This window comes from Folsomia candida, unplaced genomic scaffold, assembly GCF_002217175.1.
Source record: "Folsomia candida strain VU population unplaced genomic scaffold, ASM221717v1 Fcan01_Sc001, whole genome shotgun sequence".
NCBI lineage: Eukaryota > Metazoa > Arthropoda > Collembola > Entomobryomorpha > Isotomidae > Folsomia > Folsomia candida.
In genome coordinates, this window is record NW_019091193.1 from 13,696,348 (window position 1) to 13,723,597 (window position 27,250).

At 37.5% G+C, this 27,250-nt stretch overlaps 2 protein-coding genes across 20 annotated transcripts; both read right to left on the reverse strand.

Annotated features, from left to right (window-relative positions):
• Positions 1 to 1,893: 1,893 nt before the first annotated feature.
• Positions 1,894 to 3,441, reverse strand: LOC110860246 (barrier-to-autointegration factor A). The gene is made up of 4 exons (XM_022109303.2): positions 3,282 to 3,441; positions 2,853 to 2,975; positions 2,635 to 2,761; positions 1,894 to 2,548 (listed from the first exon to the last, which is right to left on the reverse strand). Exons 3-4 carry the CDS (start codon positions 2,758 to 2,760, stop codon positions 2,402 to 2,404), a joined length of 273 nt encoding a protein of 90 aa, XP_021964995.1. The 5' UTR covers position 2,761; positions 2,853 to 2,975; positions 3,282 to 3,441; the 3' UTR covers positions 1,894 to 2,401.
• A 205-nt stretch (positions 3,442 to 3,646) lies between these two features.
• On the reverse strand, positions 3,647 to 27,164 carry LOC110842776 (small conductance calcium-activated potassium channel protein). 19 transcript variants are annotated; one of them, XM_035849188.1, is made up of 29 exons: positions 24,144 to 24,593; positions 21,155 to 21,578; positions 19,413 to 19,649; positions 18,265 to 18,367; positions 17,233 to 17,367; positions 14,172 to 14,319; positions 13,955 to 14,067; positions 13,837 to 13,881; positions 13,680 to 13,775; positions 13,284 to 13,425; positions 13,174 to 13,202; positions 12,998 to 13,091; positions 12,751 to 12,802; positions 12,623 to 12,657; positions 12,469 to 12,538; positions 10,571 to 10,620; positions 10,441 to 10,484; positions 10,326 to 10,367; positions 8,994 to 8,999; positions 8,879 to 8,922; positions 8,775 to 8,796; positions 8,360 to 8,372; positions 8,250 to 8,300; positions 5,502 to 5,522; positions 5,318 to 5,427; positions 5,113 to 5,162; positions 4,956 to 5,033; positions 4,807 to 4,876; positions 3,647 to 4,603 (listed from the first exon to the last, which is right to left on the reverse strand). In XM_035849188.1, exons 2-29 carry the CDS (start codon positions 21,532 to 21,534, stop codon positions 4,259 to 4,261), a joined length of 2,625 nt encoding a protein of 874 aa, XP_035705081.1. In that variant the 5' UTR covers positions 21,535 to 21,578; positions 24,144 to 24,593; the 3' UTR covers positions 3,647 to 4,258. The 19 variants fall into 19 exon arrangements, 18 of the variants coding, with proteins under 18 accessions (XP_035705081.1, XP_035705069.1, XP_035705064.1 ...); XM_035849176.1 differs by having other exon boundaries at positions 5,318 to 5,407; positions 8,879 to 8,999; XM_035849171.1 differs by lacking the exons at positions 5,318 to 5,427; positions 5,502 to 5,522 and adding exons at positions 7,835 to 7,904; positions 7,977 to 8,017 and having other exon boundaries at positions 8,879 to 8,999; positions 24,144 to 24,592.
• Between the last annotated feature and the right edge of the window lie 86 nt (positions 27,165 to 27,250).

Consider the following 27,250-nt stretch of genomic DNA (forward strand, 5'->3'; position numbering starts at 1 on the left):
GTTTCAGCCGTCCTATGATTTTTGCATGTATTATCACAAATGGAAGTTACCCCTACACTTAAGAACACTCTCTGGTTGAAGCAATCCAATAATGCATCCCAGTGCTGTTGTACGTAGTGCAATAATCATCCAACCCTTTCCTACCCACCTCAACAACAACATGAAATAAGGAATACGAAAACGAAAGGTAAAGGGGTCGAAAAATGCAAGCAGTATCATGGCGCATAGTGGCGTCGGCAGCTCTTGGAGTTTGCAATCCATCGTGACATTCAAAATTTATGAATACCGATGTTCTCAAAAATTATAAAATAATGTGCATTAAAATATTTCGGGCTGTGAGTAGTAAGTTGCATTCCTATTTTCTAGAAATGTGGTCATACCAACGAAGGACGACAGAAGGAAGCTATTTTTTGCCAGGAAACTACAATTCCGATATTGAAATTGTAGGCAGGATGGTATGTAGCACCACCTCATTTCTGAATGCACCAGAATACAGTGCATTTAAAACTAATTTGAGAAAGTATATCAGCATCACTATCCCTTCAGTTTTACTATCTTTGCACTCAATAAGCACAAAAATTAAGCAACAAGGGTTGCAGTCGTCCACGAACTTTTATAGTAACTATAACATGGCCGACATGAATGCAACTTTAACATAAATAGGCCCATAAACCTTAAAATATAAACATGCACCCTTCCTGTTGTTTTGAATTTGAGCTCTGCTGTTAAGAAACGTGTACTTGATTAAGAATCCACGCTATCGATGCTGTTATGATGATGCATGTAAAGCACAACTTGTATTTCGAAAAAATAATTTTGATTTAGAGATTACTTTACAACTGGCAATCATTTTCATGCAATTCAATTTGATGTCATTGCATTTAAACACAAATTATTACATATCCGTTGGTCTGTTATTACGAACGATTACATTATTTTAGGTGACCCTCAATTGATGTGGTCAAAGACAAGGGAAGTGGTTGAAGCTTAAATACTCTTATTGGAAACTGAACTATTTAGCTTGGTCAGATAGTCTAATTATTACATATTGGCTGTGCAAGTACAAAAAACATGTATATTTTTCATTGACTACAAAAAAGTATTAAAATAAAAAGCAAACCAAACAGGTGACATAAAGAGTAAAAACAAACGGAGGGGCTAAACCCACACCAATTCATGTGTTAGTTATTTATTAAATGAAATCTCAAGGGTGGAGAAGACTAGATGATAGATAAAAGTATATTCCATGCATATGAGTCCACAAGTATGTATTAGCAGGCTTGATAAATATCTACAATCTAAAATGCAGTGCAATAGCAAACCCTGACTGCAAAGCAAATTGAAGTAAGTATGCTCTCCAACTTCCGTCATCGTTCTTCAGCAAGTGCCCTGTGCAATTGCTGCAATACCAATTTTGGGCTGCTATTTATTGTTCTGCTTCGCTTTGATCTGAATATTGTTGCAGAATAATCATGAGTTGCCAAAAAAGTGAGCGTTTTTATCACTGCTGGTTCTGCTCTAACTGTCATTTCACTGTCACTTGAGCAGCAGATCTTGACAGATGCTGGGAATGAAAAGAGTAAAATTATGTGTCAATCAACTTGCTATTATTCTGATAAATCTCATTCAGGTTTGAAAATTTGACTAATGCGTAATTCCATAATATTCATGGCAAATTAAAATAGCTAATTACATATAAAATGTTCAATCAATTGATAGGGTGGTGTGTCATTCCATTCCATACAAAAGGATTTACTTAGTCTTAGTCATGATATGTATCTAAATAAACTACTCACACGCAAACATTTTAATATTGCGAGACGAAAAACCATAAAAAAGCTTTTCTTGCCGACTATGAATGAAACTGGCAAAAAGTGAAGAATGTGTTACTCGTCATCCTGCAAATATTTATTACTAAACTGATGTGCAGAGCATACTACTTTTTGTAACAGATAGAAGACGATCTATTTAGCAAAGTCACGGGCAAACCTGGAGATAAATTAATTGTTGGAGGAGTATTTATTTCTTTATTTATCAACTCGTCGGTATTCACTACGGATGAATGACAAACTTTTTGAATACTTGGCATAAAATACATGAAAGGGTTTATTTTTAAATACAATATGCCCTAATCAATACCAAAATCCGGTCATTCTAATAAAACAACGCCATCAAAACTCAAATCAAAAAATACAATGTAATTCCGACAATCAATGCAGTCCATTGAATAGACTGTTAGATCAGTAATCAGTAAAATACAAACATTTGGAAACACAAAGATGATAAAAATTATTCCACCGCCCGTGATTTGTACAAGAGATGAAGAAATTTTTCTAGTAATATGTATGAATGAACTATAATTAAATAATAATTTCCCTCTTGGACGACTCAGTTCTCAGACCTACAAAAATGCAGCACACCAATCCGACAGACATTGATAACACGTCGTAGCATGATTTTTGTTGCAACTTGTGATATCCTTCAACCATTCAATAAACAGCTCTTCGTTCTTTTTTAGAACGAGAAACTGTCCGAGAACAACGTACGCCTGTAAGAAACATAACAAATTTTATCGTCAGCAACTACATAACCACTTCAGTTCACATATTCGTATGCCCAATTTATATATTTTACCTTATCGAAGCCTTGATTTTCCAACCGTTGACCATAAGTCTCTCCAATTCCGGCTAAATCAGTCACTGGTTTTTCCCCCATAGGCTCGGAGACAAAGTTGCGGTGCTTCTGAGAAGTAGAAGACATTCTGCAAGTAGTACAATTTTTAATTATTATAAATGAAATGTTCTTTCCAATATAAATTTTAATAGTCTTTACATATGTGACATGGCACTTACTTGACAATGGTTTTATATGAGATTGCAGTTGAGAAGAAGGATTGTTGAATGCTTTTTCTTCAACAAGAGAATCCACGTGTGTTATTTGTATTTTAGATTAGGACGAGTGACCAGGGGGGAGACCTAAAAAAAATATGCCGGTGTAAGAATTTAATTCGAAGCTGCAAAAATCTGCTCACGATGTATTCATGACCTATACACGACTAAGTGTAACATTAATTTAATAATATTTTCTATCATCCATGATTATTTGTGTAATCTGTGTAAAAAAAAGTCGGAAGTAAAGAGTAAACAAATGCAAATAACTTTCTATCTGGCTAATTCTAACGTCAAACGATAGGATTCCTTTCATAGCTGGATTTATTTGTTTTATACAATTTTTTCGCGACGAATTATAACGTATCTGAGTAGAAAAATGCGAGAACTTACCTCGGCTTGACGTTATTTTTAGCAAATGTCGACTAACGAAAACGAAACGGCCAGGGAGGACGAGCACTGAAAGAATGAATAAGCTCTGTGTGGCTCACTGACGATTTGGTGTTTGGTTTTGGGGAGAAGAGTCAGTTGCTCCCCGCCATCTCCATGCTGGATCCACAAGTTGAGACTGCTTCTCCATGCTGCAGCACTCCGTCAAAGCTAGTCTCAATCTCCCCAGTCTAATAAACGAGGCTGAACATGGTTCCGAATATGTCTCACTTTGCCTCAGTTTCTCAGAGTACGAAGAGCATACGTTATGTAATTCAATGCAATTTGAAACTAATGGTAATCTCATCATAAACGTTACGTATGAGCAGTTTTTTAATATTTTTATGACGATAAGTGAAAACGACTTTATTTTCCGTTTTCTATTGAAGAATTAAAAAATATTGATAAATTGATATTTAGAGTAAATCAGTAACATCATTACACGTATTTAATTTAGTATAATATTTTGATATCTCGAAAAAACATTGCTTCTGTAACGTTAAAAACCTTTGACACAGTTCGTATCAGGTAGTGAATGAATACATAAATATTTGTTGCTTTTATGTATGTTTATGTAGATCGTCTTAAAGTATTTGTTACTCGTCTTCTTATTCCTGATGCTCCGTAAACTCCTGGTTGGAACATTTACCTTGCAGCAGCAGAGCTACCATTACTCCTCAGTAATACATATCATTAATTGTGTCGTAGCATTGGTACTGTGTGTCGTACACATTGTTCATAGATAATAATTATAAGGTGAGTGGTGGCCTTGTGGTGGTACAACTAGCACGAGAGAATAAAGTGCCGCTGGAGTTTGATACGTTAATAACAATAAAAAGTACATCCATGAAAACTCTATGATCTACGTGACAGTTGAGAATGTGGGGGGGGGGGCATTGGGGACATTGCACTGGGACCCAAAGTTGACTGGGTGGGTGGGTCTAAGGCTGTGGAGACGTGCGGGGGACGGAGGGTGAAGGTGCCTGGAGGAGGAGGGCACTCCTGTTGCCGCCTCCGGACGAGGTGGGGACGCTTTTGGAGTGGGGGAGGTTGTGGGAGGCTGACTGGGTGGAGGAGCCAACAATGGCTGCGGATTCTGGGCGCAAGAGGTTCTGCTTCTGAGGACCGTCCAAGTGGGATGAGAAGCACTGGTTGATAACCTCGGGCAGACCCTCCAACTGCTCGTGTATCACCGCAATCTTCTCCTCGATTGCTGTCAGACGGTCGTCCAAATGGTCTTGTCTTCCAGCCAGGTCAGACACGATCTCGTACACGTTACTCTGTGTCTGAAAGTATCATATGGCAATTGGTATTAGAACATAATGCTTGCACGGAATGAATAGAATAGTGAGTTCATTCAGATTTAGTCATGTATACGACTTATTTCGAAAAATATCATATCGTTTCTGGGACAATGAGCCAAGAAATAATATTCAAGCACAGTAAATCTGAATGAAGGGTCGAATTTATGTAATAGTAAAACTGGTACCTTTGCCATGTCTGTCATACTGCTGGCGTTGTCCATCAACTTTCTCTGGTCCATCTTCACCTTACGCAAACTGAATAAAACAACATTTTATTGAGACTTCACAACCACAATTGTACATGAAGGAGCATACTATGCATGTACAAACTTACGCATAAATTGCCAAAAGAAATTTTCTTTGATGTGCCCGAACTCGAGATGCATTGACCCGTTTCACCAGTTTGGTGTTTCTGTTAAAAATAAATAAAATTTTTAAATAAAATAAATTTATAATAAAATATATTTGTTTAGCATTATTTCGATACTTACTTGTATATCAACCATGTTTCACGGAGAACATTCGCTGCAGAGTTTTTTAACTAGACGACAGAATCAATGAATCATGTTCAGTTATCAGGTCATACATATTTCGTTGGAGAGAGTGAAGATACATAATCGTGGAGTGTTTTAATTAATGAACAACTTTATAGCATGCCAGTCCCAATATTAGAACAAAGACATGACGGGAACTCACTGTTCTATCCAATTGTTTTTCCATCATAATTACATGAACCCTCGTTTCTGCAGGTTGCATTCTGAGTTTTGGAAGCAGCACTGCCACAACCTGGGTAGATGCAATAATAACTGAATAAGGACAAAGCTTACCTGAGGCTCGAGGTATCTGAGGCTTCTTATCTTAAGTTAAGTGCTTATCGTACCAATGCCATGGTTCCATTTCCCTAAAAGCAAAGTCATGTGTGGCGTCACATGTGGTCTATTTCAGAATCAGACAGCCCAATCAATTGTGACAATATTTATGGCAATTGGTTTAGTCGGGTGAAATTGCAAAGCGTTTCCTCGGCCTTTCGAGTTTATTTTTGCACAAGGAATGGCCTCAAATTTTCAACATTGATTGTGTTATTGGATTTAACAAAGTTAAAGTCAACTCAGTAATTATGTATGCTTTCGTGTCAAGTGAATGCATGAAATCGATATAAATAACGATTCATTCGTTACTAATGACCGATGAGCAATAAGGCTTTCCACTCTATGTGCGGATAGATATTAAATATTTCACACATAATTGTTTGTTAGTTAATTAAAACACTCCACAATTATATACAACACAAGAAGGATCCATCCAGTACTTGTCCACTAAAATACATAATTCTAATAAGTGGTGTGATATTAATTTCAAATGTGTGCCGAAGGTATCAAACTAAAATTACTTTGCTAATTTCCACATATGTACATATACAATTGAAACCGTGAGCATACTAATAATAGTAATCATAACATAATACCGAGCATTGCTTTGATTGCATTGGAATGTGAAGTCTGAAATTAACGTTAATTTAACTCACTTTCACCACGTATTACAAATATGTATGACAGGATGGACCAGTACTGGTAAGGGAACCTTAAGTACTGTCACATCTCGATTTCCTTTCGGAGGGTATTAATTGATAGATAATTTAGTGTTACTTAAACTTTGACATAGAACATACGGTGTAAAATCCCATTTTCGCGAAATATTTGGCGAAAGCTGCACCAAAACGTGCAATTTTTCCAATACTTTTAGCATAGATATTTTAGCTTTCAGAATGATGAAATGAAGTTTATAAATTATATGCCTGTCCGTAATTTCTGCTGATCGCCAATATGCAAAAGAAAACATGCAAACATTGGCCAATTTTATTTCAAATTGCGAAAATCTGCAAAATTTTCTAAATTTGAATTTCGTCATTTTCTTGAAAATTTAATAAAATGTAAATGTCAAACATCTTTGATTTAAGCATTGAAAAACAGTTTTCAAAGAAGAAGGTTTTTTCTTATTACAAAATTGGCGAAAATTTTCAAATTTGGATATCAATTTTTACGGAAAAAAGATATAATGACCAATGCTAGTCTATTTTGCTTATTTTTGCAGAACTATTGCCTATGTGTATTTCTGCAAGTTGCATAAAATTTCGGAGATTTGTACCGTCAGTTTTTAACATATTCAACAAAATAACTTTTCCACACCCCGTTCGAGATTTTAAGCTGTTTGGAAAACTGTAAAAAACTTCATCTGGGAGGGACCCTATGGGTCCCTCCACTATGGTATTTATATACGACCGGTCGTATATTGACGCCACACATGACTTTGCTTTTAGGGAAATGGAACCATGGCATTGGTACGATAAGCACTTAACTTAAGATAAGAAGCCTCAGATACCTCGAGCCTCAGGTAAGCTTTGTCCTTATTCAGTTATTATTGCATCTACCCAGGTTGTGGCAGTGCTGCTTCCAAAACTCAGAATGCAACCTGCAGAAACGAGGGTTCATGTAATTACGACCGGTCGTATATAAATACCATAGTGGAGGGACCCATAGGGTCCCTCCCAGATGAAGTTTTTTACAGTTTTCCAAACAGCTTAAAATCTCGAACGGGGTGTGGAAAAGTTATTTTGTTGAATATGTTAAAAACTGACGGTACAAATCTCCGAAATTTTATGCAACTTGCAGAAATACACATAGGCAATAGTTCTGCAAAAATAAGCAAAATAGACTAGCATTGGTCATTATATCTTTTTTCCGTAAAAATTGATATCCAAATTTGAAAATTTTCGCCAATTTTGTAATAAGAAAAAACCTTCTTCTTTGAAAACTGTTTTTCAATGCTTAAATCAAAGATGTTTGACATTTACATTTTATTAAATTTTCAAGAAAATGACGAAATTCAAATTTAGAAAATTTTGCAGATTTTCGCAATTTGAAATAAAATTGGCCAATGTTTGCATGTTTTCTTTTGCATATTGGCGATCAGCAGAAATTACGGACAGGCATATAATTTATAAACTTCATTTCATCATTCTGAAAGCTAAAATATCTATGCTAAAAGTATTGGAAAAATTGCACGTTTTGGTGCAGCTTTCGCCAAATATTTCGCGAAAATGGGATTTTACACCGTATGTTCTATGTCAAAGTTTAAGTAACACTAAATTATCTATCAATTAATACCCTCCGAAAGGAAATCGAGATGTGACAGTACTTAGTGAGCATAAATTACCCTTTTGGTAAGTTGAGTATCCATCATAAAGTTATGAACATGCTTTTCTGCTCGCGAAAGTTCCAGTTTTCTTTTTTGTTACAAAAACAAGGTCGATTTGTTAATTCCTTTTTTAGGCCATGTTCGCTGTTACAGTACTTACCTAGAGACCACTGCAACTAAAAGAGCAGTACAGCCTGCCCCCTGAGACACAAGTATTAGTCAGGTTATATCATTCTCGTTAGCCACTCAAGATTTTCACACAAATTAACCCATGCCCACTGGAGTTAGCGTCATATAAATTTTCTGATGTCAGTTTTATTAATTATTGAACAAATTATTTCTAGTCACTCGGATGCTTATCTTAATAACGATTAACGAAGCGTATGGAAAATGTTATTAAGCAGGAGAGAGCAATAATAATAATATATTTTACCATTATACCAGTCGTAACTGCAATACCTCTCCCGCAATACGTATTCGGCACCTTAAATTAACGCTGATATTAACCTTATAAATAAAAACGAAAGTAAATAACAAACTTACTATATCCCCGTATCTGATGCCCACAAATAATTAATTAGTGATGAACCAAGACTTTTGTAGTGCTAAATCCATGAATCCTTATATGCACATATCACGATAATGACCTCTATACATAATATTAGGTCAAACGCACCAAGTATTTGCATACACAAATATGTATGAACGTAAATAGTCATGTATGTACATATACTCGAGGTTTTCAAGTAAAATTCGTTTGTGGATCCTGAATGGACAAATCTCATCGCATTCACGATTCACTCACCAAAACTGCATTGCAATATTTTCTTAAAGTGAAACCGTCAACCAATTTGATATAAACGTGCAACTATTGATAATAATTAATCCAATCCAATTATGCAGTTTTCATGGACTCATGGATTTTTCGTAGTAGCATAAGTCTTGGTTCATAACTTGCCCTATAGATAAAAATGTAATAGCTGCCAGGAACATGAAATGGAAAAAGGGGAATTTTAATGACATTCTTAACTGAATGAAATTTAAATTTGAAATTTGTATTACCAATCAACCAGAATGAGTTTAAAATATTGGCATGTTCCGGATCGCTGAAAAGGAGGATACTACTGATACTTACTGATGTTGATAGAATACTTACTGGTACTGATAGGATACTTACTGATAACTGAAAAGGAATAATTCCATATGATAATAAACCCTTGCTTCATTGGAAAGTTTTTAAAATGCCAAACTCAGAAGCTACATAACTCTACCAATCTCAACAAGATCATTTGCATTCAGAGTGATAGAGGATGTCTGCGGGCCTTAAGGTGCATAAGGAGATCACGTTCCTATTGCTGAAGGCAACCCGCACTTAAAGCTAATTAATTAATTAGCATTTAATTAACGTTGCAAAAAGAAAGTATTTGAAACAGTAAATTCAGCAAACTCTGAATGAAACGCAGAGCACAAAGCGCTGTGAAAATTTAAAGTGCATATATGTAAAGAAACCCTTGCTCAATTTGAGCGTCACAAGATCGAGAAAATTCTTTCCACTCTATCCATATCTCATATCTATAGTCATAATTACATGAATCAAATCATGCCGATAAACGGAAATATTTGATGGTTTTCATATCGGAAATATATCATGACACTTGTACAACTGGATACTCCTGCTCTTAAGGCAACAACATCCTCCATCAATACACAGTACAAATCAATACGAGTTTGCAAAACAAAACTTAAGTATTTAAAACACTATTGTACTGAGGCTACAAAAAATTGTTTGTTACCCATCAGAGTTTTTGATTGAAACATTAACTTAATAGACCGTTAACACTCTTTATAACGATTAGTATCAACTGTTCAAAGCAACACTTTTAAGTTGTAGTAAATATCTTGCAAGTAATAAGCAAATTAATCGTGGTCGTTACTCTGGGAATTTCTTGTCAGAACATGAATTAATTAATTAATTAGTCGGTCGTAAATTCAAAACATTTAGACGAGGAAGTGACTATCTCCTGTGAGGGAAGAGTAATTTCCTTGTTTGCTCTCAAATAAACTTTTACATACATTAGTGTTCTCCAACACTTGGCGTTTTGAACGATAGCTAAATAAACAATTAAAATAGGCCATACATACTCGTCGTAGAGACTGAACTCCAGTGGGCAAAGTCAATTATTTCATTCTACTGTGCGACACTCTTACGAATATCACGTCCACGTCACAATGTGTAATTGAGACTGCGATCATTGATAATTTGGAAATGTACATTTTATTAATGCATGTAATCGGGCGTGGAGAAAGCTGTGCAAATGTCGATTGGTGACCGCAAAAATTAGTGTTCAACAACCGTTTAGCTTCCAATCTCATGCGGAACTTTGAATGCAAATGTCTTAAAGACTTAAAATATTTGGTGACTTAATTGGTGAATGAAAAGTTTCACGTGATATTTGCTCGAGCACCGCGCTGCACTGATGATTGATGTGAGATAAGCTTAGTTACTTACCATCATGCCACATGCGACGCATATCCCGCGACCACAATATGTCTAATTGAAAATATTTATAAATAATCATAAATTCAGGCAAATTCTTGCCACTTAACAAAAATTGCCAACTCACGTTTGGTACTATGTCTCCATACCCGACGCAGAGAAAAGTAATGGCTTCGCAAAGTGAAAGTAGTGAAAGTAATGAAAGTTAATGTAACTCGGAGATAAAAATTGAGTTAATTTAAAGCGTCTATTATTACCAATCAACCACATTGAGTTCAGGAGATTTGAATGATCCCCGTCATGATGTCTTAGGTTTGCAATAGCAGAGTAAAAAATGTATCAATTAATTATAAACCGTGGATAAATCCTGTTAAAAATCGTGCTTAAGGTTGCAAGGACGCACATCGATTTACACAATTTGTGTAACTTGTCTAATAATTCAAGCAGGTACGTGTGCATGCACAGTTACTAAATTCAAGATTTCTCTTTGAACAACAAAATAATAATGTAACAGTGAGTTTTTGGATCTCGGTCCATCGACATGTTTCTTTTATTTTAAGCGGAATACAAGCTATCGGAATCACATATAACTTTTCCCTTCTTCAGGCGATGGTTAAGTCCCCAACGAAATAAAAATTGTCCCGCAAGGTTTAATTAACTAATTAGAGGGAAAGCAGGAGGCACGATAAGGGTCATGCATATGTACATGGAGTAAGTTACATGAAAAAGTTGAGTTTCAAGTTTACGACTGAATTTACTTTCTAATCGCATATTTGTACTTATATGGCTGCCACTGATTAAACATTTAGTTGTACATCGGGAATGAAATAAAAGTACAGTGAAAGTGAAAATATAGCAGTTAGAATTGTTCAGGCAGAGCGAGCGAACAAGAACAAATGACACCAACAACAGATAAACATTTAAAACACAGAACATCTGCCTCTATATTTAAGTAATCCTCGAAAATTAAATTCTAGAGAACAACGAGAACATGTAAACATGGTCAAGATTCTGGAGCGACTTTTTAAAATTGAATTCCAAGATTTCCAGTGCTTCCGTGTATGAAATAACGCTACCTCATCGATCGAATTGATACAATGGTTTAAATTGTTGAAAAGTGCTGTAAGAATAATTAATTGTGCAGTTAAAGTAAAAAAAATACTGCAAGTGAAAGCTCGCCTCATTTCTCTGTTGTCAACATTATGCAAAAATTCGTTACGACGACTGTACAGAACCGTATGTAAGTTTTGTAGCTCAAAAATGTATTTTATTTTTATAACAGAAGCGTTTAGTTGTGTAAATCTACGTGTCATTCACTTTGATGCGGTTAGTCAGTTAACTGGCATGATTTGAACACTGTCAGAAAACGAAGCAAAAGTACAATGTTATTATAAGTACTACATTAAAGACAGAAAAACTACTACGAGCAGTAAGTTTCCAGAAACAAGAAGAGTGGGTCCAATCGTGGTATGCAGTAAGTGGGTCTGTGCAGCGACCAGTATAATTAATGTGCCAACTTTTATTAATCAACGCTCATAAATCATTTCAAAACGGCTAAATGAAATTGTGGAGCGGTGCCGATGACGTGCCGTGGTTTTTAAAAATCGAGTATTTGATTCAATGCATAACATGCACTTGGAAATAATGATTCTCGTGAAATTAAAAGTTCCTTCTTGTTAAAGAAAGAAAGTATTGTTGAGTTGTACCGTACAACTTGTACGTATCATAATCTGATCATCTACGTGGGGCAAAATTGGACTCTAGTTTTACTCAACCTTGTACACTCGCTGAAGTTGGCATTTGCAAATATCAAATTCCCCAACAATCGTCCAGCCCCGTCACATAATATCGTATGCCTGAACGTACATGATGGATGTATTTATTAGTAGAGTACACATATCGATTTATTTATTGGATTTCTGGTGGGATTATTTACTCTGGTTAGAACGCAGACACATGTTCATTCAAAAACTCTGATGTTTAAATGTTCTCTATGCTCTCTACAAAAAACGGAAAAAATATACGAACATCAAATAAAAAACTTTGAAAAGCCAATAGCATACCACAATTTATGAAAGAATGCCGACAAAAATACATCAAAGCAAATATAAAGACAAGAAGAGCGAGTGAAAACTGGGAAAGTGTAGCAGCTTACCGCTCGCATTGCCTTAATGTCCACGAGGCAATGATCCACAAGGAAACCATAAACACTAAAAGTACTGTACCTACATACGTCGCGAAATGAATAGGATCCATTGATTATCATTGCTCTATGCTTCATCTTACATACACCACCAGCATTTTCTTACCAGGACAGATAGTCATCAAAGTCTTTAGAACAAATCTACAAGACAGAAAAGCCATCCTTCTTCATTACCGATACCAACATCCAATAACTTTAATTATTAATGGTAAAAAACAGGGGTTGTCTTATGACCTGGTATTGAAATTTATTCTGTTGAGTGCACCAATACTTCTGGACGAGGCGTCTGCAATACATAACGAAAATGATATAATATGCAGATTGACTGAAACAGTGGGCATGTGGACATTATGCAACTTCTAATAGGAGTGCATAATTGCATAATAGGTATGCACTCCTCACTTGACGAACAAATTCATCGCTAATTGTATTGTGCAAGCGCAATTCCAATAAAACAACATGAGGTCTGATGTTTTTTTACCTGTGAATAGCTTGGAATGAAGTAACATCACTCGACAAATGAGATATAGCCGGAGAAACATGGGTAAGCTTAACGCAACATCGATTGGCACTTCCTAAAATATGCATGAACATTCTTGTCAAGTGAGAACAGAACCATCAAATTGAGAAAATACATAATGTAAAATATGTGCGTACTTGTGTCTTGATATACCCGCCGTGGTTTGCTGAAAGATTATTTCAATTTCGGCATGTTTAACATTTCCAGTAATTTCTAGAATTGGGAATGGCGTCAGAAGTTCTCATACCCATTTTCGTTGTCCAGTTGAAACTATGATTTCCAGGAACCGGATGTATAGCACACACTGCGAGCTCCAAACCGATCTGAGACATTCTCTGCCACGTCATTGCTATACGCCAATCGTCGGCACAATTGTCGATCATGAACAACTAAATTTAGAGGAATAGAGAAACGTGGCTATTATAGATGTGACAATGATAGATTTCATTACTCGGGTACCATGCACATACAATACATGATATTCATGTGCCACTCATACAAGTCTATTCAGGCTTTCTCCAGTTTAAATAACCCAATTATAGGTACTAATCAAGTTTGTCAGTAAATTCGTACTTAGTTCATATCACATTTCCTGCTAAATTCTACTGACAAGGATAAAGTAAAGGTGGTTACGAATTCTAACCTGAACTTCCAACGCGTGGTAAGCTATTATCAATCCTAAAAGGATGATCGTTGACATCGATATCAGTGTTTTTAGAGCAGTAGAATAGAATGAAGTCTGAAAAATTAAAAAAAATAATACAAGTAAATACAGAAAGTAAAAAAATTGTTTTTCTCACTTTGTCATAAATTCCGGCTGAAGACAGCTCATTTTCTAGCACCATCTGAAATACAGGCAGAGACCCCGGTTAGGAATTTACATATTTATGTAGCTAATAACACACGGAGAAAGCTTACCACCCCAATTCCAATCATTCCCATAACTAAAGCATAATCGGAAATTCGCTTCCTCTTCTCAAACAAGGCTTTCCTTCGACCCAGTCTGTAGCCCACATTTGGCTTTTGCTTACCTACAAAAGTGTACACAGAGAAAACAAATTAAGTTGGTTCGGACAACAAGGTAAATAATGAACCCTGTTGAAATATTTAAGGGCACTTATTGATCGCTTATTACCAGCAGCAGCCAAGGAGTAGGCCTTTCTCTTGTCCCCAAACTGTGGAAACTCTGCTTGAACCCCTACCAACGCTCCTTCGTCGTCCCTTGTCCGATCTACGGATTTCATTGCTCCGGGGATTGATAGTGTCGACACGGGTTTCCGCAACTGGTCCAGCAACAAGCAAAAATTGCAGTCAGTAATTCCCATCAGAAATGTGTGTCAATTTCTCCTCAATAGACAAGAAATACTGTGAAAACTAGTCAGCTTGCTGGCACTACAAAGATAGTCAAAGGCAACTATCACAACTATTCTACGACTAAATTCTAGTACTACGATGGCAATGTTAAGAACGTTGCAGTTATTCTATACAAACTTTACGACCCCTCCGTGATTTGTCTACACCAAGTCCAGTTGCTTTATGACAACTTAAATGTTAAACGCTACTCTACGAACGTTGTACTGCCATTAGTTTGGGTCACACAATACCCGCATTACGGTATTTTTACTACGTAATTGCCACACGGTTTGCACTCAATAATGGAAGTCGATAATGCCTCCTTGGCCTCTACGTACGTTAGAATTATTGCCAAACGCTACCGATGCAATGAGCGCATAAAAAGTTATACGCGCATGTAAACGCAAATAGTAAGCATTATCATATTAGATTGGATGCATTAATCGGTTAGATGTGCATATTGAGCAACGTAATGCATAAAAGGATTAGATTACAAGACTTGAATGGCAGCTAATACTGAAATGGCGACTGCAATTATTATTGAAAACTCGAGGCAATAATGCTTTCACCCATTTTCTCAGTGTGAACATCCCTCCTCGCCTCCCCCAGCCTCACGATTTATGAGGGCTCCGCTGATGAGGAGTGGACCTTCCCCCCACGCTGATGCTACTTATATTTTTAATAGAATCCAAGGAATCTACCACACACCCGTCACCACCTCACCACCGCCTCCACCGTCACCACAACCAATTATGGGAAATTCAGTGAGGGGACTGAGCGTGTTGATCTCACTTCAGGTGATAACACACATCTCAAACACGACCCAGGGCTTCCCATTATTTTTCTATAAAGGCTTAACTGAGCAACAAGAGAGAAACAAAAGAGATATTTTCAAACACAGATGTGAAACGTTGATCATTTTTATGAAATGGCAAACCTAGTTTCTTCGGAGAGTTGGGCTCCGTGGTTCGTCGGAAACGCGTGCGCCATCCTGTCAACTGCACAAATACTGTGTGAATATCCTCGTCGTCGTCGTCTTTGAGAGTGAGGCCTGCCAACAAGGATACACAAATGCTGCAGCCAAACACTGGAATTACGCTTGAGTTGAATATTCCGAATTATGAGATGACATAGTTGCTTCTGCTGCTGTGAAATGCCCTGTCGTGACAGAAAGACTGAACCCAGAATGAAAGTGTCCTTTCCCCAGGCACAATTGGACAATATGTTTTCACTCCGTCTCCCCTTGCCTATCCTTCAATTGGAAAATGGCAGCAGGATATTTATACTGGTTTTGGGGAAAGAACCACCACGGAAGAGCAGGGGCAAGGAATAGCTTTGCGGGTATCTTGTCTCCAAGGCTGGCAGAAGAGAAGAGGTTTAAGAGGTTGATAACTAACACGAGCTTGTGGTTATGGGCTCGATATATTTATATGCATGCTATGGATGATAAAGTGTGGAGAGAAAGCAAACGGAAATCGATTTATCTCATAGGCTCCTCTCCATGTTCATAATTCCGCTATTTTATGCCAGTTATTACTCATTTGTGATGTATGCGAACCTCGCTCGCCCATCCAGCAAACACGACGGCGCCTTGCATGACCCCCATGTGCATACTCGATACCCAATATGTCAAAGTCCTACTGCCTCATTACGAATGAATACCCAAGGCCTGCTTTCTCCATCTCTATCGCCATCATCTTCTTTCTGGCTTACCACATAATAGATAATATATCTCCGTAATTGTGAACCACTTTCTCCGGCGTTTTTTGTCTCCCAAAAATAACTTAAATTCCTAAAATTATGTCGCGTCTCAATCATTGATGTGCCAAAGTATCCATGCATTTTCATAGTACTATGTAGTAACTACTGGTTTGCGCAATGTTAAGCTCTAACGAATAAATGTATACCCGAAATAAAATTGTATGCATATTCAATATACACCTCGACAGCAACACTGGCATAATATACCTCTTTCAGTGAATAGCGTTCTATGCTATGCCTAATTAAAAGTTATGCAAGTATGCTCCTTGTATAACATCACATAATAAATAACTCCCGAGCAAACTGAGATGCCTGAATGAAGTCTTTGTTACATAACGAGCAAGGGCCTACAGGGAACGTACTATGTACACTGTGTTGTGCAGTCTTTATGATGATTCATATGCAAATGCGCAAAAAATGGCGGATTTCTATACCGTCGAGCTTTTTGGGCTTATTAAAGTGAAGCTTCTCAATCTTTAGAAAGGGGAAGACACACACGTTTGCAATACAGGATCATTAGGGCAGCTTTCTTTTGTCCCAATGTCGTCTCTGCACAAATTCATTTATTGCAAGTGGAGCAAGACTCTGTAAAGGTCAGCACTGACTTCTTTGCATATGTTTTGCGTAATCCGATTCAACTGTGTGACCAAGTATATATGTAGCATCAAGGAACTTGTATGTGACGTACGTATATGTATACCATATTCTAAATATACAAGTAGATAGGTACTCAAAGCGAACGTGCATAATTATGCTGTGATATGCTTGTGATGATGGGACATTGCAAAAATAAATGGCAAAAATATTCCGTGAAAGGCGATTGGTAGTGAAAGTAAATAAGTGGGGCGTGGTTGCAGGAAAGTGCATACACAGAAAATGAGAAATAAGGAACAGGACACAGTGTTCGGTGTTCTTGTGATCATTCCATACAGCCAGCGATTTGCTGTGGTTTTAGAAATGTGCAGTGTGAGGATAGCTAACAAAGAGTAAATTTAGGAGAAAGAGAGGCTGCTACTAATTAAGAAAGACTGCGGTGGCGAGGAGGTAGATAGAGAAACTAAACAGATTGAGAGGATTCGAACCGTTTTGGCGACTTGTGAGGTGAAATTTAGTACCCTGGAAGAATCTGGATCGCCTCCAGCCTCCGTGGTGAAGGCTCTTCGAAGACACTTTCGACGACTTTGAGCCAGTGTTAAAGGGTTAAGGAGTAAAGTATGCTATGGGAGAGAAGAGAACAATATTGTGTATCATCATGCCATGATTGGATGGTTGGTTGGTATCAGTCAATTATTTAAGGTTGGGACGATGTCACACGTGGTTTGGTTTATGGGGTTGTTTGTTGGTTTCAAATAATAGTGACACATACAGAATACATTACATACGAGAACAGGGGTATCAGACTGCTGTTGTTCGTGTTGCTTGATACACGTGCTAAATTTGCAACTCCTGAGTTCATGTGCTATTAACCGATAAAATGATTATAAGACTGATCAATAATGGGATATGCCCAATGCGACTTTGCATAAATTGACTATACATCTCTGGACTACGTTGGACTTGAGCTACTTCTAATAATTAAAACCTACTACGTTTGCCATCTCCTAAGTAAACAGGCATTGCATTGATGTTAGTACGTATTTACATTTGTAGATATTGACAATGTACAAGGCGTAACTGGAGCAGTACCGCTTATAAATTTAAACCAATCCCTCACCAGCTTTTGAAAGCAGCGGTTAGAAATTTTTATGATTACCAAACAATTAAATATTAATCAATATTAAAATATACTGACGAACGACGGTTTTTTATCTATTTAAAATTTGCATAGCCCTCAACACAATCACGATAAAAACATTTACAGCTACCTAGTCAACAAATTTGGTGAAGCATAAACGTCTCTACATAATTACGACATATTTACCAACCACTTTCAATGTTAGATAATTAGTGTTATCGCTTCACAGCTATTAACAATTCTACGTAAAAATTATTATTAATAAAAATATTAATACACAAAGTATTTATAACTCGCATGATGTCACATATTTATTCCTTGAACAAGGCTTCCGGTGATAAATACGTATGGATAGAAATGAATAAAAGTTGATCTCTACCTGTTTAAATTGTCGAATCGCCCCATTGAAGCGTAAAGAGTCAGCAGCGATGCCAGCAATGCCATCGGCCTCGAGACCACGCAAATGCCTAAGAGAAGTGGAACTGGTAAAAAGGGAAGAAAGACAATCAATAAAAACAAACGATCAGTGTCCCAATACTGAGTTAGACATCAAAGGCTTCCACTTTGCAATAGGATAACAGTTCAATTGGTGCCTGCATAAAGTACACGGCAAAGCAGAAGGGAGCACAATACGGTGGCAAGCTTTCGGATGGAGATGAATTAAACAAAACTAGAGCCAATTATTGGCAGGAAGGTTGATAAAGGTTGGTTGACTGCCAGGGAAGAATGACTGACTGGTGGCTTTCGGAATTGATAATGAACATTCGTGCTGGGTGGCAATGGGAGTATATTAAGCTTTCACTGCTTTCTCCACAGGATACGATAGGGTTTAAATATGCATGCGTTTGTGGAGAGGTTGCATGGTGGGTTAATTGGGACTTAAGCGAACATTGGGATGGAAACGTATCCAGTTCAGTGTTCAAAACTCATCCGAATGTCAACTTTCACTCACTTTATTACGACACTGCACGGAAGTTTGCTCATTCTTATTTAGCCATATTCTCATTGTTAAGTTCTACACAATGTGATTTGATATGCAGATGGTGAGCTCTGCTGTTGATAACCATTGTCCCTTCATGATTAATTTCGTAGCAAAGTCACGCATGACATCATTATTAATAAAAAAAACTTTTTTTTCGCATGCACAGAGCTGGGACTGTCATCATGCATTCTACATTAATTAAATGGAATTAAATTAACTTGTTACTTCGTTTTCTCTGGAGAGACTCGACTACAATGTATCATTTCTGTTCATCATTGTGAATTTGCAATATTGATGGAGACAGGAAAACCGTGCGGGATTAATAATTCTAGTGCATCGAGGTACATTTTGAGCTAAAACTATGCTGCACATTGAAAGCATGCCACGGTGGTTGATATGCGGAAGCAGGTTTTGCGACTTTGTAATGGAAATCCAGCCCGTGAATAGCATGCATGGCGAGAGGAAACCACGCCCTCCGTTGGAGTGAAGGGCAGCAGCATTAAAGTTTAAAGAGCATTTAAGTTTAGACTGTTGAGAAGACTAACCTGTGCGCGTGACAGTAAAGACATGAACTTTCAGGCTGCGAATGCTGCCTACGAATTGTGGGGTCTTTTTGTGAACTAATAGAAACTGACTGATTAAAAATCCCCGTGGATACGTTTTCACTCATGCTCTCTCGTGATGTTGACGTGTTTCTGGAAAGTGAGACAGAATGGTGTCCAGAATGCTCACATCTGGTACAGTGGCTTGGAATGCATCTGTGACCATGAGGAACCAGGAATCTAGGAATAAGGAGACAAAATAAAATGTCTTTGTCATTCCGTCCCTTTGATGTTTTCTGCCCTTAAATAATTCAGTAGTTGTTCAACTTCAACAAGATGAAACCCTTACATAAAACTTGAAAACAACTTTACCAGCCCAAGAAATCCACCATTCTCGCAACAATTTCACACCCATACGAGCCATGCCTTACATATATCACCAAGACAAGTAGAATTTAAGGTGAAGGCGTGTGTATTTGTGAAATTTGGTGCCTCTAACGGTGCAGGAGAACAGAGCAATTTGAAAATCTAATAAATTAGAACGGCTCAATTGAATATTGAAAGCTGATCGTGCTTTGGATCTGTTTAAAGGGATTTGGTAACAGAAAATTGAGTTTTTCCATGAATTTGCTGCTTATAGCGGATTCTTGAGCCAAAAAAACCCACTAGGGCCAGGTAAATAAAAGTTTAGCACGTCACCAATGTGAAACAAAAGACTTTCCGTCCTATATACTTATACCTACGTGCATATGCATACCAGTATGTAATGTAAACTCCGGGAATGTACATAAAGCTATCCTATCTGAGTTCACGATTTTATATGTAAGATGACGAGAATCTAATGCATTGTCGCTTTTTGTTGTGTCATCCTTCCTCCTCCTGTTATTCAAGCTTCTGTGTTTGCCAAAAATATTCCTCCACGAACCACTAGAGAGCTTTACCTTGCACAGAAAGCACACATCAAGAGAGAAAGTACACGCATTCATCACTGGTTGGCAAATTTACATACTAATTTCTAGAGATTATTTCAGAATTAGCAGCTCACCTACGCAACCCAACCAGGTTTATAACTTTCTCCTACGTAGTAAATTACCGAAACGAGCTCTGTACTTTTATTAGAGTGCAGAGTTTACGTGAAAGGAAGGAGATGACATTATACTAGACACGTATAAACGTACGTGGATATATTTTATTTTGCCCAAGAAAGAATATATGTTCTAGGCTCCTAATCCGGAAAGTAGTCATCTAAGTGTGAACTGATGTTTCGAGAAAGTTTGCAGATGGTAAAATTGACATTGCATGAAACCTCCCGTCCTACTTTCGATCTGCTACATATCACGGCTTTACATAGTGTTTTTATATGGTGGCAGAGTCCTCGTTGACAACGTTAACACACTTATTACATGAAATTGCGTGCCAACTCTAATCTTGTTAACACTTTTATTATGCAAAATGCACGTAATTACAGGAACAATTCATCATCAACACGAATAGCCGTGCAGAAGATGAGAATGTAATGCCTTGATTCTACCACAGTCAAGGAATACATATTTAAATCTCCTGAATGTATGAACTGTAATTTAATATTTTCTACCAATGTTTGACCTGACGTTATTCATGTTTGACGATTCACCTAAGTGCACGTTATTTGCACACGCGATTTACTTTTGGTTGAATAAAAATGGGGAATTAATGTACGAGCATGTATCATCTCGACATGCAAGCAGATGTGAAAGCGGATTTACTTGTGGCGACAGGAAAGCCCATCACTGGAAGGAACACTTTGGGTAGCGACGCAAGGGACGAGGGGGTGAGGATTGGTGGTGGTGGATGACTCCAAGTCATTTATGCTCCGAAGTGAATCTCCCGCATTGCCACCGGTTATATTGACAGCGATATGTTCCGTGTCTTCGTCCGTCGACACAGTCATGTGAGGTTCTTCTATGGAGATCGAAGCAGCAGGTGTGGAGACGACAACGGCTTGTTGAGAACATCTTGCTAAAGGAATTCGATTCCTGTTGCCCTCCGCATCATTCAAAAATCCACAGTTCGACGGGGATGCTTCCACCTGGAGAAGAAGATTTTCAGTGGAGGAATCCGCACGAATTTCGCTTGGTGAGCTCATTCCTTTAAAGAATCCAGCCTCGGAGTCAACGAGAAGAGAAAGACCTGGAAAAAGAAAAAGTGGATGAAAGAACGCGAATGAAATGAAATTGAAGATTCCAACGGATCAAAAAACCTTTCGGAGGAAGCTTCGAGTTGAAGCCGGCTTAAAGAAATTGAAAGTTGAGAAAAATGAAAAGTTTCAATTTATTTGGCTTTAGTAGATATTTGTGTGCGACATGTGTATGCATAGATCGGTTTTGAGATGAGTGTGCTCTTTGTGGCCTGCAGGTGAACTTTGCACACTTTAGATTTTCAGGTGATGATTGAAGATTTCAAAGCGATTGCACGTCGACAAGTTGTCAGTTATTTTTAGTACACAAAACTAGAGAAGGTTATTCGGCTCTAGATAAGAAGGATCTGTTCGTCATAATATGTAATGAGGTGCACATGCATATGATTTCGCATGCATGAACCTACCATTTTTGGTGTAAGTATGCACACGCAAAATTGCCCACTATCTACTACCAGAATATTTGCAATATTAATGCATCACAGCAATTTCATGGGGTATATACATGGAAAGTTAAAAATTACACTAATTGAGGTCTCTTTTCGTGGGAAATGGTGCAGAAGGTGAGCGAGTGAAAGCCTTCTTACATATCTATGCAGAGTACCCATTGATTTCAACCCACGAGGAAGACAGTGTATGGACTGAAGAATGTTACAATTGTACAGACAGCAAATGATGCAGTCTTGAATTATGTAGATCTGAAACTCATTCAGAAAATGCAATGGGCGATAGTTACATACATACACTACCAAAAACGGTGTGCTGTGCATACCATATTGTGAAGAAGAATAATAACGGTGATGTTCAATCGATGACAAAGCAAGCACCGTCGTATCGACGCAATATTTTATTAAAGAATATTGATTCCAGAAGAGTTCGTGTTTGTGTGTAGTTCTTCTTAAATCTCTCATTTTTGGACTGATCAAAAGTGAACGATGCGAATGCCAAGCAGTATGCACGCTATGTACGTATGTACGTAGTTGGGAAAAATCCCAATAAGCCTTCGAATATCGTACTTAATATGGCCGTTGAAAATGCGAAGCAGAATGAGATGGAAATACACAAGTGTATACTTCACTATGTGAAAGCACTATGTGAAAATTCGCATTTCCGAACCTTAGTAATCAGAAGAAGGCTTTTGAAAATGCATGAGGCTCGCTATTGAATTTTCTCTGCCACTTTGCCCACTTCATTATGGCCTTTCACCAACCAATATTCTCGTGATCCCTGCCGCTGGTGCTGCACCCGAACAAATCAAAATTCAATGAATATACAACATAATGGCTCCTGCATTGCAAAGATAAACTAATAGAGTGGGAGAAAAGTGATGAAAGCTGTTGTGTCCTCCGAGCTGTCACAACATATGCTGAGCAAAGTTACATATACCATTAAACCAAATAATAGCTCACACTTACAAAGCCACTTTCCTCTGCTATATTGGATTTCTTGCTTACCTTTCCTACTTCCTACCTGTGCTTCCTACTACATATGGCGTTGGCCTATACGTATATGCGCTTTTTCTGGATGTGGGAAGAGCCACGAAGATCATGCCATGTCCAACCAACTATTTAACTCAAGAAAGAGCAGGGAAAACCTCTCTGCCTTTTTTGACACTTTCCTCCATTATTCATCATTTTCCACATGGATTGATCGAAGGAGATCGACAGTTGGCTAAATAGTGGGAAAAGTGGATGAAATTGTAATGTAAATGGGCAGACACGGGCGTCGAGTATGCATTGTACTATTATTAGAGTTTATTAAGTAAGACAACTTTCGAGTGGCAACGGTAAGCTCTGCCATCGATTTTCGACTGCCACGCTGCCACGCTCTGCCACGCTGTTTCACAACAATTAGTAAATTTAATAGAGCAGGATGCCAACCGCAAAATAGGTCCACATCTACGTCTACGTATCTTTGGAAAAAGGAAAAGGCACTAATTTAAAATGTAATTCTTTTCGTCGGTCGTACTGGATTATTTAGCAAAATGTTGAGCTAAACACACTCCTCCGAATGAATTTTTAATGAACGGGTAGTCCGATGGTCAATAACTGTCCCAGCATCGTGGGTATTGGCGTGCCTTGTAGACAATAACCCCAACCGTCCTTACATTGTACATTTCTTTTCGATCAGACCAAACGTCGAGGAAAGGTAAATGACATGCATATTAAATTCCCTACTGCGCAGATAGAACGATAGAATAGATTGTCATTTGCAATTAGGGCGCAATGTTTAATTCACTTCCATGTTTTGACGGTAGATATATTCGTACTTTCTGCCGTGATCGATGTGATCCCAAGCTCATTTGGATGCTACACTATTAACCCAACATGCCTGGTCATTGCAATACGATACGATTGATGATGGCAAAGGATTTCTTTGTATCGTGTCAAATATCATGTGATGGATGCGCTTCATTGCGCTTGGGTGAAACCTTTGTTAGTGACAACGGTTAAATCTTGTAGTAAATTTTTACAGGTGTATGTGTGTACATAAAAACAATTTACTTCATATCAGTCAACAGCAGATTATTGGAAATCTCAGCCCAAAACTTTTCATACCTAATAAAACCCGATCCACTAGATGTGAGCTCGATTGGAATGATTTCGCTTTCTTGACTCCGTCATTTTTCAAAGGTGCAATTTTCTTTGATCCGTGAACAGACTTGGCTAAACAACCATCAACGTGTGTAAACACAAACAAGATATTCCGTTAGTTGGGAAAGTTTTATAATTTCAGTGCCAGCAGGTTAATCTGATATTTCACTTTCAAACATTAAATTGGATGCTGAGCAAAGTTTTTTGGGAAAATGAAATTTCCCTGCAAAAGTTAGATGTATAATTTGCTTAAATAAATCACTATATATTTGGTTTTATGAACAACACAGAATTCGTATCCTTTATGTTTCATCTCCTTTTTTATTTCACCTTTTATTAAAGAAATGCCTTGACTGATGTGAGGAGAGAAATTTGCTTTGTTTGCTTGCCACCCGACAACTGAGAATCTCACGGCATTAAAAAGTTACACGGCATCATAAAATATATGCTTTCTAGGTCCTGCTCTTAAATCAGCTCGTTGTATATATTTACTTTTCTCATTACAAGTGTGATGCAGTTTTCTCAGTGTGAACTCCTAGTTGGCAGACTGACAAATTCATGAGCTGCTATTTTTACTAACCAACCTGCTTTCAATTTCTGTCTCGATGAGAATAAAACTCGGATTCGGATTAAAATTCTGATTTTTCTCTAACCTACACATTTACCTCTTCTGTTAAGAGAGGTAAGTGTGGAGAGAGATCCTCATCTCTCAGAATCAGTTGTGTCGTTTGAACTCCGCGTTTAATTAAGTACTTCACACAGTATTTCTTTGGGCAGAAGTAATTAAGCGGCTCTCCATCACCCGCAGTTTGTTTGAGTGCGGTAAGCCAGAAAGGAATACAAACAACGGAAAAATGTTGTTTCTATCTCTCTCTCTAATTATTTCTGAAGGTAGGCAGAAGTTTGAGCCGAGTATCTTTGGAGTATGATCAAAATAATATAATTAAGTATACGTAATATGCAAAAGCTTGATGAAAAATTAATGACGACATCAACTTTCCCTATCGGAGGAAAACTTGTATTGTAAATATTAGTTTTTTGCTAAGTAAACATCACGGGGCAAAATGTGTCTGGTTTAGTTTGGTAGTTATTACTAAATTGTTTTGTTAGTCTAGTAAAATACGACTCTATATGGAATCTGAACTATTTAATACTGATACAAACACTATACGCTTTATTGGGACTTGGCGAACAATAATAGAATGGCCAATATTTTGGTCTTTGGGGAATGACTTCATAAGTACTTTGATGGTATTAATAACATTTGACAATTACTGGAAATTTCGCTAACCACGTTCACCAATGCGGATTGTACAATTTTGATGAATAAATCACCAACAAACAATTACTTGGATGGCTGGAGTTGTCAATTATGGGCCCCTTTGTCTAACGTCATCACCACCAACAACTACGGTATTTATTTTCTCTCGTTCTTCAAATATTCTATGTGTATTTATTACGAATAACAATACGCGAATTGCATATCACTTGGGAATAATTTTAATGATAAATACAATGGAAAATGAGGGAAATCATGCTAGTTTTGCAGAGCAGAAGTTGAAGTTCTCTACTTCTCGGTTAGTTAGCCGAACTGTTTACACTTTAAACATGCCAGTCTAATAGCTGTTCAAAATATTTAACTAATAATTTAAGACGCATTTGACCTAATGGCAAGCATAGGATGAATTATTCGTAATTATAGTTTTGTAAATCAATTTTCACGTCAATTAACTACATATCTACATAAATATATGTGTATGACTCCGTACTTCAGGGACTAGTCTCTCCTTGAACGTAACGCATGATTTAATATTTCGGCTTACTAGATTCTAGTACTAAAATCCTTATCCCTTGTAATTGCCATTGTAGGTGGTGCACGAATGTTAGCAGATTCTATTGACACGCTTAATTCCGTTTCATGCACCTGGAATTTCGAGATAAGCTTCTAAACATGCTTAGCGTTGGGCAATCCAATTTTCACTCCACTACTTCAGTTGCACTTATAATAATGAAGGTGTCATTATGACGAAGAAAATCTAGACAGGCCAAGCGTGATAAGCCATTCTTCTAACTTTGTTTTCACCTTTCACCTTCCGAACGGAACCAAATCAAATTATATCAGCTAACTTACTTTACGAAAGCTACTGAAGTGTTATTCATGAGTCTTTGAAACTTGCATAGTCCGCACGAAGGGAAAATCTACTCATAACTATAGAAGTTTAACTCATTATCGACATTATCTCTGGCAACTATATTAACCAAGACGGGCTGTATGCACACACATACATACGTACACCTATGACAAACTACTGACATGGGGGCAAGTACTCTTATAAGTGATGCTATAAATATATGGTCGACGTGAGGGGGGGGGGCAATAAGTAAAATGCAAGATAAATAAAAGTGCATGAACGTTTGCCCGATAAGATTTCTTGGGAATATTCAGTCGAAATTTGGAAAAGAGGAACCGTCTCACGCGTCTCATGTTAGTCATTGCGTAGGCTGCATAGTGCAGGCTCTCTCTATTACATATGTATTTCTTAGAAACCTCGAGAATGTATCATCTCACTTACATATTTCTCTTGTTAGAGTTGTATCTTACTCGATCAGTCGATATTTCACGATACAAAAAGAATATTACTATGAATAACCAATGACTTACTCGACAAGATCCTTGTAGAAGGCAAACGTCGAAACAGTATCCAATTTCCCCCAAAATACAAGTAATACGTGTATGAAAACTACAGTGGATTAAAGACTGGGAAACTGTATTTACTTGTCGCTAAGTATGTCGGTTAAGTATGTACAATGGTCGATGTTTTCCCTGAACTGACATTTGGGAAAAAACTGTGGAAGCTTATATTTCAATGTGGGCGATGAAAAATTGTGTCTATACGCGTCTAAAATGTCGCATGTGGTGAATTACTGGTGGATTGGACCCAAAGTGTTGCATGGCACTGTGTTGTTGTTCACTCTGAAGCGGTCGAGATGGTCTCGAAACTGTGGACTCGCGTAATTTTTCATGGAGTTGAAATATTTATTGCTCGAGAGTAGAGGTGACTTTGCTGGTG